Below are 12,345 nucleotides of genomic sequence, written 5' to 3'. Positions count from 1 at the left end.
CTGCCTCAGCCTCATTTGCCTTGAACTGGCAAAGATTCCCCACTGGGATGAAATCTCCAGAAACCAGCACAATCTGCGCTCTACTTTTACAAACCGACTGCTTTATTTACAAGTATGTAAGTGCAGGTTCTGCTTGCATATTTGTAACTAAAACAGAGGTGACAGCAAGCCTTCCTTGGCTGTCTGATCTAAAGGAAATTTTAGAGATATCTCCCCGGGACTTCTCACCATTGAAAGAAGTAGGAAAAGGTTCTAACTCAATTGTACTTCGTTAGGTGGCTTATATGGGAACTGGCCTTGATGGTAAAATTGTTTTGATTGCATGCATGACATCAACAGTCCTACCTCACTAGAATTTAGGAAGGATTAGCTAAATCATGATTTCTTTAATCCCTATAGATAAGAAGCAAATATTGTATTAAAACCTGGGAGCCTCCCTGGGTCAAATGTTGCATGACATGGCCTAAAATTCGCAAAGTAATAGCCTTTTTTCCCCACAGGCTCTGTCATTCCATTTCCCATTTGTAAAGATTTCTACACAGTTCTCGTTGCCCTGATTATTGTTGGGCTCTCCCTGCAGCCAGTTGGAGTAAGTAATGGGCTGATCATTCAGGTACTTAAATGTGCCTTTGGTCTTTAAGTCCGTTATCCCAAGGAACGCCGATTTGTTATAGAGCGCCGCCACCTTTTGGACAGCATCATTCTCAGCAGCGTTTCTTGGGGTTGCAAGCTGGCCTCCAGCCTGCACACACTTTTGCTTCAAGTCTTCGAAGTTGCCTTCATAGCCGTTGGTTTTGAATACTTTATTGCCAACTGTGCGTCCACCTGGGAATGTTGCGACTAGAATGAACAAAAAAGGGTGTATTCGTAGGTCAGGGCCAAAATCAGCCATTGTATAGTAAATCATTACACTGTGTAATTTGAGGCAAGATCAAGTTGCCGTAGGAAGGGGTCATTGCCTCTTAAAATACTGCTGTTGGCAATGTGTTCTTTCCCCAGTCATCCCACCCTTGGAAAATCTACAGGGGTTTGTCCAGAAGTACAGTGAGCCCATAGTTATGTCTAAACCCTATCAGAATTGCAGGAATATTTTATTTAAAAAATAAAATCAGCTTTCTTTACTCTTTCTTTTTAAGCTTTTGTAGTAAATAGTAGGATTATTTTCTGAGAAAGCAGCTGACACTTTCCTTGGAAATTCATGTGGTCGACTGTGTTGTACATTAGGATAAGCATACATAATTCATTCCTGCAGTGATAGGGCTAGGTGTAAAAACCTGGCTTTGCCTTGGAAACAATGCAATTCTCATTGCTGTGTTATTTCACTCTGCCTCATCTCCTGTCCTTGCACACAGGTTTCTTCTACCTACTGGAAATGCAAGAGGCTGCCTTGAAGGGAAACATTGCTCCATAAAACTATTTGGAAGGGGTGTTTCTCATGAATTTTCTCTGAAATGAAGCATCCCTTTGACACTTGCACAACCCCAGTGATTAAAGCGGTCGAGCAGCTTCATGTTCGTGAATGATTTGCAAATACAGTGCACCTTCCCAACTCTTAGTACATGCTGTCACGTCTTCTAGTTTGGGACGTATGGGTGCTGCTGCAGTAGATCTGCAGACATGTCTTGTTGTCCTGGCCCACCAACTCTTTGCTGAGAGATCCAACTCATCCAGAGTGATTTGCATATTCTATACATTGTTTTTACCTTTTTGGTACTTGGCAAAATTGGCTTGCAGAGCTTTCAGCTGTCCCTCCAGGGCACTAACTTTACTCTTCAAAAGATTGACCTCTAAGAGAGAATAAAAGGGTCACAATCTGCAAGTTGTTGGACTGTAGCATCATGAATAGGAAGACACTGCCATAAAATCTTTGACTAATCCAAACATTGGCTTCCCCTCCCACTTGCCTTTTCCTTGCTGGAAATATAGGTGGACCTCCCCTTTACCAGCATGAATGCATTAGTGACAAAAGGTTGATAGAAACATTAAACACACTGGGTCTCAAATATCAACCACATCCCTGCTGAAAAGAACACTGAAAGGGATTCATTCACAGTGACGTGAAAAGGACCGACTTGAAATGTTCTCCCAAAATTTGTTAGATGAATCGTTAACAAGCAGGCAACATTCACCTCACTTACCCGAGAGGCCGCTATCACCCTTTGTCCCCTTATCACCAATGGAACCTTTATCTCCTTTGGATCCAGGAGAACCTGGCTTCCCCACTGGCCCTTGTGGTCCTGCTGGGCCTTGCAGTCCTATGGTGAGAGATCACACCAGCAAGTCAGGAAAGTTCTCCTACTTTCCTATCCGTATGAATATTTAAGGCTTTAAGAGATTCTTAAGGAGTGCACGAGTGGGGTGGGAACCTCTTAACTCTCTTTAAATTAAATCTCCCTTGAGTCCAGCTCAGTTCCTATGCTCATGTACTTTTCTCAGCGAAGATACTGATGTGGCTTATCACTTCCACCTTCTGGGTTTGTTTCCAACTTCTCAGTCAAGTCTACAGCCTTGGGATTTCTTGGTGGATGCCGTCAAAAAGTTAAGCAGAGTCAGGGCCAGTTAGCTTTTTGAGATCAGTCAATGTTGGTTAGATGCTGCCACTTGCTAGAACTTAAATCTCCTTAATATCAAACTCAACTCCTGACGAATACTTGGCACATCTATGTAGTTTCTTGGCAATAATCCAAAATTTGCCATTGCCTAATTTGATGGAATTCAGTTAATGTTGAATCCAGCCTAGCTTTTTGATGGTTCCACCTAGCTTGGCCAACTTGTTTAAAAACAAACAAAAAACAAAAAACAAAAAATCAAACAGGCAGCCACCAACTAGAAAAAGAGTAAGGAGAAGACACCAAAACCTGTCACAACCATCTGATATTCTTAGGTGAGAGCTCATTTCCCAGGCCGCAGGGCTAGGATCTCAAAGCAAATGGTGTGCCAACATCTGTGTTTCACAGCAAAACTAACTATGGGCACAACACCATATAGCAGCAGACTCTCAAACACTGCTACTGCTCTGGGCTCCAAAACCTTTTGAGTGGGGCTACCAGATCTGGGCTGCAAAACTCCAGATGACAATGAGATGGAAGCAAGAGGACATATGTAGGAAACTTACTTTTTTTGCAGCCCAGAACTGCTCACCCTAGGGTTGGACCTGTTTAGTAGCTGGATGGAAGATCATGAGGGAAGATCAGGGTTGCAGGCTAGAATGCTGGGACAGGGAGAAAACCTTTCAAGAAGAAGTCAAGGACAACTACTTCTATACTCAGCCTATGTGAGAATCACTAGGCATTTGGCTTGACTTGAACAGTTCTAGTCTCAGCAGCTGGCAGACCTTGTCAAGATGAGGAAACTAACAGTTCTTGCAGTCCAAGATCTGGTAATCCTATAATATCACTGCCTTGATTTTCCAGTCAAAGGATTGCTTGCTTTTTCTGGATAGATACTTTTCATCAGGTGGATATTAACAGTTTTTCTGCATCAAAGCAGTTCCTGACTGGCATAAGCTTTATGCATTGGCCATCAATAATTCCTCCTCTTCCCCTTCCCTGCATCCTTTAAAAAATGCAGAGTACCTGTCCATGACAATTCCACTCCCCAGAGCTACATAGTGTGTTATTTCCTTAACCATTTTTCCCCAGTGATGTCTTTCCTGTTCCTTTTAGATGAATTCTCTAGTTCTCCCAAGATGCAAAAGTTGGTCAGTACAAAGGTCCAGGTAAATTCAACATCCTATTTCCAAGAGTGGCCACTCACACATGTGTCCTTGTGCTCAAAAAGCTGGAATTCAGGGTATTATTTCCTCTGACTTGCAGAGATTTGTCTTAGTTCTCACAGCTTATTGCTGTTGAGAACTGATGCACCTTTTAAATGTGTGGACTTCAAATCCCATAATTCCCCAGTCAGCCTTAGCCATTGCTGAGAATATTGGGAGTTGCAGTCTACCCATCTGGAAGTACCAGGCTGGGGAAACCTTGCTTAATGCTACAAGCGAACACACAGAAATATTGACAGAAATGGTCCAAGGTCTTGTGTTATTCCTGAACTTTACTAGTAAAAATGCTTGTTTAGAGGCTGTCTGTAGACAGATTTTCACTGAGTCTGGCCTTTGCATTAGGCAGGCTACAACACACAATAACACCCCCCACCCCCACCCCCACCCCCACCCCCACCCAAATCTCCAGTTCTTGATTATGCCTGGAGAAATACATTTCCCTCCTTTTTTTTTTTTTTTTTTGCATAGCTAGAATATCTATTTCTCCATTCTGGTTTTGCAAGAATGTAAAATCTTTTGCAAGAGTTTGATTGCTTCCTGCCCCTGTTTGCTCTTTTTAAAAGTACCCCCCCTTTTTTTTCTCAGTTCTTCTTTCCCCTTGTCTAAATTTCAGAGCTTTCTGTCCTCTTGCTTCCTGTCACTTCCAGAAACTGGGAGTTGCATAAACCTATTTGCAAATCAGATCAACACAAGGATTTTACAAAGTGTTTTTCAGCCAAAGCAATGCTCTAAATTGAACAGACTGCAGTTTGGCAGGACTCATGACTTACCTTTGGTTCCCACATCTCCTTTTGCTCCCTTTTCACCCACTGACCCTTTGGCCCCAGCTGGACCAGGGGCACCTATGTTGCCTTTGGGGCCTTGAGGACCAGGGGCTCCTTTCAGACCTGCAATGATATTGAGGGTTGAAAAAAACACTCAGAATGGCAGGTGCTTTGAAAAAACAAAGACCTCGAAACAGGAAAGTCATTTCTAGTTTGCAGTTCTAGTTTGTTAATGGACAGTAAGAGAGTAGGGCAGATATCCTGCTGATCTAAACCATTTTGCATAAGATTAATCTGATGCTCCTAAATTTATTTCCACTGGACTCATTATGCCATTGCAACAAAACTAAACAGCACCATAGAGAAATACAAAATCTAAGATTTTGGGGGTCCGATGCACCTGTTGAAGTGGGCTGTCTCCTATCAAAGCTTCTGCTTTCTTGTGTTTTATGTGCCCCAAATTCTTGGCTGTCAGAACTACCTCTGTATTTGTTTAACAATTATTCATAACACCATAAACGTATGCAAATTCAAATCTAGACTCAGGATCCAATAGGTGTAGCTGCCTGGAAGAGAAAGTACAGCTCTATTTTTGCCAAATGTCTGATTGCCGTTTTATCTCAATAGCAATGTTCTCTAACTTGAATCCAGTTGTTTTGAGCTACATCTCCCACCAGCCACAGCTAGCATGACCACTGGCTAAAGATAATGGGAGGTATCATCCAAAATATCAAGTAGATGTAGCTTTGGGAAGACTGCATGGCTGTTTCAGAAGTTGCTCCCAAAACTGCTGTATAAGCAAAGGAAGAAATAATGATTACTGATGCAGGTGCTTTAATAATTCATGGAAGATGCTTTATGCATAACCCTTCCTGCTGCAAAGTACTTCTTTCAAAGAATCTTCACAGCCTTACTAAACGCTGTATTGGGTACATGGCTGTCAGGCTACTTGGAGAAACCTTTAATATGAACCACCAGTTTGCGTGACGCTAAATGAATGCCCTACATAAAATAAGTAAGTGAGCAAAAAAATAAACAGTTTCTGTCTATAGACAACTAGCTGGGCATGGAAAACAAAGGTAGGCTACAATTCTGTTCTCTGACATGCTATTTTCCATATGCAGGGAGATTTCATTTTCGGATAGAGGAACACGCTATTCTGTGAATCTACCACTAGCAGACTAGCAGTCTGGAGTGGTATTGAGACCAAATATTGAAGTCAAACATTTTGGTTTTTTCCCCAATTCACACCACAGAACCAGCTAATGCCCATGAGGTTTCTTCATGTTTCTGAAGGCAAGCTAAGAAGATAAGGACTCCTTATTTCTAAGAGTCAGTGGATTGCTTGATGGTTCGTCTAGTAATTGAAAAGAGAATAGGCTTCATGGACTTGCTGTTATTTTGTTTGATTGGAGGCAAGACATTCAGAAGTTTTATGAAAGTAGGAAGAGCAAGAACAGTAAACTTCAAATGTCTGACCATTTTAGGATCCCTTTCTCCTTTCCCGATTCTTCTAAATTTAAAACATATTATTAATTACCTAAAAAAGGGTTGAAATACGCAAGACCTAGAATTATGAAAACTGCTTTGACCATGCTCAGAAGCTTAGATAAACTCACTGATCTTTCTGATCTCCTTATGGTGATTGAACAGCAGATCCCTTTGGGGCATTACAAATGGACTATAAATGATCTCTTAATTGCTGTTTGAAGAATACAACCCCATCGATCCATTGAACAAGCTGTTACATTATTCTTTGATAATTATTTTTAATTGAATTCCCTAGTATAAGTAGAGGGAGTTAATCTCAATTAAACAAGCTTACCTATTTCTCCTTTGACACCTTTTTCACCCTGTGGGCCACTGCCGCCTTTTGCTCCAGAAGGGCCCACATTTCCAGGAGGACCCTGCAAACCTCGAATCCCACGTGGTCCTGATCAAATGAGATCAAATGTGAGCAGAGAGAGAGAGAGAGAGAGAGAGGGAAGATCCAAGGAGAACAGGCTTACAACAATCCATTGCAGTCAACCAGGAGCTGTGGGGAACAGAACTGAGTCTTCTTGAATCTGTAAGTTGACAGGTAAACTACAATATTGGAGATCTGGACCAGACATATCTCTGGGCAATGAAGCTGATTGTCAGTAAGCCTTGATCAGATAACTCAATGGTACATGTCAGTGGGGGCATCCAGAGGGCGGGGGAATGTCAAAAAGCCTCAAGGTGGCAGCCACAACTGTGATTGATGCTCTGCCCCTTTTTAATGTGCTCTCAGCTACCATCTTGACCATTCTGAGCCTCCCTCTCAAACTGGCCCAACATCTTGCACAAGAGAATCCAAATCACTTTCAATCCAAGTTAGCTTTGCAATTCAATTTAGAAAATCAACTCAGCTAGGATTTTGAAATCAATTCAATCATTATTTGACTTTTGAACTGATCTGACCAAAACACTGTTGTTCATTTTTCATTCATGGCAATTATTTATTTAATTAATATTTAAATTATTTGAAAATATAAGCTGAATGTTTAGTTTGTAGGAATGGGCCATCAGCTGATCTCATCATGCCTCCAAAAGAAGGGTTGCTATACAGGGCAAGTTCAGATCTGGATTAAAATATTTAGCAGGCTTAGGAAAAGTGAAGTGAACATGTGCAGATCAAAATAGAAAGCCCAGTCACAGTTTATAAGCAAAAGGCATTGCTGTTTAGCTCAAAAGAATGTATTCACACATTTCTTTTATGATGAACTAAGTTTCAGGGGCAGATAAGGAAGAAATGAAACACATCTTTTCAGTTATCAATTCCACACTTTTCTACAGGCTAGCAATTAATTAACGATATCAGTTTGGGACCCATTTGTCATTTAGGGAACAAATTATCCTGACAAGCCATAAACCACTCAGAACTAGGATATTCATTTATCCTGCTCATGTTCCACTTATATTGATACTCACTTTGGTCTTTCTATGCAGACATTTAGGCAGGCTGTATCCCTTCAAATAAATAATTATAAATGCTGCTCTCCACCTCCATGTGTTGCACTGAGCAAAAACCACAGAACAAATTCCTTTTTATTTATATTTGATGTTTAAGAAGGAAGCACTGCGGTCTATCCAAGTTGCACGTCCAGGAGAGCTTGGCACATACAGAAATGGGCAGCGAGATGATATGCTCATATAGATAATTGCCTTGCTGCCCATTTGAGTATGTACCATGTTTCTCCTGGATGTGCAGCTTGGAAGGACCATAAAACCTGTAGTGCTCCCTTCTTAAACATCAAGACTTCGATTCCCTTAACACTAAACACAGATGAGCACATTATAGCATTCTACAGCAGCAGAGTAGAACTGATAGTGAAAAAGGCCATTCAGCAACGAATAACGTGTGCTCAGGTTGGAGCCTTCATTCCTATTTCTGTTTTTGAAGTGGTGGACTACCTGATACTCTGTTGGGAGGCAAAATGTCTTGGAGAGCTTTGTTATCTTTCTGAGATGCATAAGAAGGACAATGTTCCATGTGCCCTCTAGGGACATGGCTCCCTAATGAGAGAAGGGTAAAAATAGTATCAGTAAGAATTTTCTGTTAGAATAACGTGACTATTGATAGGTGCAATCACACAGTACAGAAGTTGTACACTGTATTTTGAAAAACTGGAAACAATAAATGTGGTCTAAGATGCATCTTACCCATTTCTCCAATATCTCCTTTTGATCCATCATTCCCTTGAGATCCTTTCGGTCCTGCTGGCCCCATCTTCCCTGGAGGACCAAGGATTCCTCTTGGTCCTTGCAATCCTTCAAACAAATTTAAGCAAGGATTATTGATTGGATAATGTTGTGCTTTTGGAAAAGAACATACAAGGATGAAACAATCTATCTAGCCCATGAAAAAGTTGAAGTTTAACCCTGTACAGAATAAACCTAACTATCAAATCCCTCCCTCCCAAATCAACCCAGAGTTCTAACTAAAGGCACAAAGGACCAGGCTCAAATTATCCTACTTCGGACACATTATGCGAAGACCCAGCTCTCTGGGGAATGCTGGGAAAGGTAGAAGGAAAGACAAGAAAAGGAAGACCAACAGCAAGGTGAATGGATACAGTTACAGTGGTGTTGAGTGTAATTATAATTATTATAATTATAATTATTAATTAAATGTGTATGCCACCAAACTCCCAGAGACCTTGGGGAGATTACAGATTGTTAAAACATTTTAAAACCAATAACAATACAAGAAACACAAAACAATACAAAACAAAGGAACAAAGATGGCAAAGAAAACAAATCCAGATGGGAACAAGAAAAAGGAAGAAAAAGAGTGTCCTCACTGAAGGCCTGGATGAAGAGCCATGTCTTCAGGGCCCTTCAAAATACCAGTAGGGTGAGGGCTGTTTGACTCTTGGGAGGAACCTCATTCCAGAGGGCAGGTGCTCTTACAGAGGAACTGTGCTATTGGAAGACCTGAAAGACCAGGTTAGGGACAGATCATCTGGGAGGAAATCCATCTCTATGGTCACAAAGACCAACACTGACTTGATTGTACACAATCAATCAATCAATCAATCAATCAAATCCATTGGCCACAGAGGAGCAGAATGGGTAAAAGGGACCCTTGCCTTGTAAAAAGAGTCCACCAATACATTTGCCATACTGGCCCCTGGTATAGCCATGGTTATGGGCAATTTGGAAGTGGGGAGAAGTCAGAGGTGGCTTTTGAGCTAAAAGAGCCAAGGACTTTTCATTTCTCCAAAGGCTGCAGGATTCTACCTCTCACCTATAAATCTCTTGGGTTGAAACTAATGAAAGGAAAATGGAAACACTTCCATGTGCCGTCAGATCTTTAGAAGTGCCATATTAGTCTTCACTTAGGTTTGCTTTACTTAACTCTTGACCAGGAAACAATATCAATTTAACTTGCTGCCCAGAATCTACCTTGCAAGTCCTCACATTTCTTCAGATCCTGTCTCTCCCCCCCCCCCCGCCCCGCCCCTGTTTTTCCCTCAAATTTCTCTTGTCGATTTTGAGCTGACTTCTTTGGTGGACATGGTAGAAGAGGTTATTGCAGGTTCTTGTTTTCTCTCACACTTTGTCCCGTGACTCTGAAACCTCTCTGTCTGCCCGGACTCTCCAGTTTGAAAAATGCCAGTGGGAAAAGTTCCTGTATGGTGACTTTGTTGAAATTGAATAGAAGTGTGGGAAGTAAGGAAACCTGCAGACCACTGGACAGAAGACTGCATGAAAAAAGAAAGAAGATCCACACACAACTCTTAACCATCTTTTAAGTCAATAAGTGTAAGAGTTTTAGAGCTGACCCATAAGAATTTCACTGAAACTCTCTTCTCGGTTGGAATTAATTTGGAAAGCATCAAACTGAATTGAAACCTTCCATCAAATTGAATGAATACTGGTGAGGAAAAACAAAATGGGAGGGGGGGGCTCTGAATGTCATATAGATATTAGAGCCACAGCACAATGATAAGCAGGTTTTAAATCTAAATCTAATTTAAACCTAATTTAAATATGAATCTACTTCATAATTCTTGCTAAATTAGCCAAGGTAATATTTGAAAGTTGTCTCATGCAAGCCACAGTATCCAATCCATCTTCCTTCATCAGCTGCGCCTTCTTCACTTACATGTTTGAAATCATGACTGTCCTGGCTTTTCCCCACAAGTTGTGTTCTAGGTATGTTGGACTTCAGTTCTAGCAATTCCCAGACAACAAAGTTCATTTTGGCTGAGCATAATGGGAGCTAAAGAAACCTGGTGAGGGAAGGCCCAGTGTTCTTAAGCCATGAGATAAATTGTATTAAGAGAAGGTCAAAGCCCTGCAAGAAAATCTACTCAGATTACTTCCTGAATCACCTTAACCTATTTAGAAATTTAAGAAAGTTCCACAGAATGGGAAGGTGCTTGTTTTACACTTTTCATTCTGTTTTGCTTCCAGCCCCTCCTCTGCTAAATCTTTTCTGGTTTCTTCTCCAATCTTCTCACTTTCCCTCAAGTTAAGTAACTTCAAAAATGAAGAAATGACTCATCAAATACAAAGATGCATGAAATGTGCCTGAAGCTAAATTATATGTATAGAGCATGCCTGCCAGCATTACTATAATTTAAATAGAGATTTGATATATCTATGAAATTAGGGAAAGCTCTGAGCTCTCTGTGTTGTCATCACTTGACCATCCTGATGCTAACCACTGATGGGTGACTTCAGGACCCTCTACTCCCTTCAGTTGGATCTCAACAAGACTTGAACTATCAGCCTTCTTAACAGCAGATGCAGATGTCCACATTCTCTTCTCTTTTTCTTTCTTTCTTAACTCTTGCATATTTTCCCCTATTGTTGACAGTAGCTAGAAAACTTGTAGGTGAGGGAATTGTTTTAGACAGCTTTGTTGATGATATGGGGTAAAAAAAAGAGCACATACAGTCAGATCAAGCAGGTCCTTCCTTCCTTCCTTCCTTCCTTCCTTCCTTCCTTCCTTCCTTCCTTCCTTCCTTCCTTCCTTCCTTCCTTCCTTCCTTCCTTCCTTCCTTCCTTCCTTCCTTCCTCTTTAAATCCTAAGAAGAGGAGTATGGTGATTAGATCAGAGTCACTTGAAACAGGGATTAATGGCATGAAACTTTTAGGGTTAAACTCTGAGATTAGAGCCCTGTTGTTCCATTTAATGAAATATATGGAAAAATTCAGATGCCATCTCTTCTCCCCAACTCTGTATGTTTAGCCATAGACCTGAAGGAAAACTGTATCCATGTTTTCTTGAGCACAAAGACAGCTCTTCAATACAACCCAGGGCTGCGCTTCTGTTCATGCAAAACAGATACTGTTCTACTCCAGACTCCTAATTGAAGGAAGAGAACAGGGTGAGGCTGATTTGTACATGTTTTCTACCCAATTTCAAGTTTCCACACTTGGACAGTGAACTGATTTCTACTTATAAGATAGAGTCATCATCAGCAGTTGTAGCATTGGTGAAAAGGAATCAGGAGGACTAGAAAAGGGTTGTGCCAACCTACATTCCCCATCCTACTTTTATGTGGTCCTACACAACTTACAAGTAATTAGTCCAGATTTCTGTCCTGAGTTTTCTTTCTTTCTTTCTTCCTTTCTTTCTATTAAGAGCCAGCTGAAGATGGAGTGACAGAAAGAAGTGGAGAAGGGGAAGAATTAGTAGAGGAATAGCCCAGCCTACCCACAGATTTATGCTTTCATGGCATGCACTTCACTCCCCCAATGGAATAAATACATTGGAGAAAATGCAAGGGAAGGAAATCCCTCTTTTAATGTATGACTGGAAAGAAGTTAACACCACTTGAGAGACATTATTTCCAAACCTTGGTCTCCCTTCTCCCCTTTTAATCCTTGAATTCCATCTCTGCCATCTCGTCCTGGTATCCCTTTTTCAGCTGGCGCACATACCACCAAGGAACAAGCGTTCCAGCCTTGGGATACTTGCTTTAGCACTGGGGGCGATTCTGACAACACTGCTGTCACTAAAGCACCAAACAGCAGAAACACTAGCATTGCTGAGTGATAGGACCTGGAAAAAAATGAACAAGAGAGAGAGAGAGAGAGAGAATGAAGGAGTTAACTAAGATTGTTGCTAGCCCAAGTATATGTTCCATGGTATAACAATGTGTTCAAAATGTGTGTGCCTTTGAGTGGGTTTTGACTCCTGATGACTACATGGACAAATTCAAGCAGCTTTCTTGGCAACATTTTGAGAGTGGTTTGCCTTACAGTATGATGCGTTTATTACGCTTCTGAGCAAGGTATTTCTGAATTGACTGGAGGGATTCCATTTCT

General features: G+C 41.2%; 1 protein-coding gene across 1 annotated transcript; it reads right to left on the bottom strand.

Moving 5' to 3' along the window:
• Nucleotides 1-463: 463 nt before the first annotated feature.
• Nucleotides 464-12,063, bottom strand: LOC103059146 (uncharacterized). The gene is made up of 7 exons (XM_025167242.2): nt 11,874-12,063; nt 8,224-8,331; nt 6,365-6,472; nt 4,546-4,662; nt 2,139-2,255; nt 1,704-1,787; nt 464-840 (listed from the first exon to the last, which is right to left on the bottom strand). The coding sequence occupies exons 1-7, from the start codon at nt 12,061-12,063 to the stop codon at nt 464-466; spliced, it is 1,101 nt and encodes a 366-aa protein (XP_025023010.1).
• Between the last annotated feature and the right edge of the window lie 282 nt (nt 12,064-12,345).

Source organism: Python bivittatus, unplaced genomic scaffold, assembly GCF_059951505.1.
Source record: "Python bivittatus isolate LINGU-HERP-01145 unplaced genomic scaffold, Pbiv_v1 ctg000050_np1212, whole genome shotgun sequence".
Lineage (NCBI taxonomy): Eukaryota > Metazoa > Chordata > Lepidosauria > Squamata > Pythonidae > Python > Python bivittatus.
This window is presented reverse-complemented; position numbering and strand designations above follow the sequence as displayed.

Excerpts from the sequence above, each read along its gene's own strand:
- LOC103059146 (XM_025167242.2), bottom strand. The coding sequence starts at position 12,063 with ATGCTAGTGTTTCTGCTGTTTGGTGCTTTAGTGACAGCAGTGTTGTCA. Across the intron at positions 1,788-2,138 it reads GGGTGATAGCGGCCTCTCGG|AGGTCAATCTTTTGAAGAGT; the intron begins GTAAGTGAGGTG and ends ATTCTCTCTTAG. Across the intron at positions 841-1,703 it reads TTTTGCCAAGTACCAAAAAG|TCGCAACATTCCCAGGTGGA; the intron begins GTAAAAACAATG and ends TGTTCATTCTAG.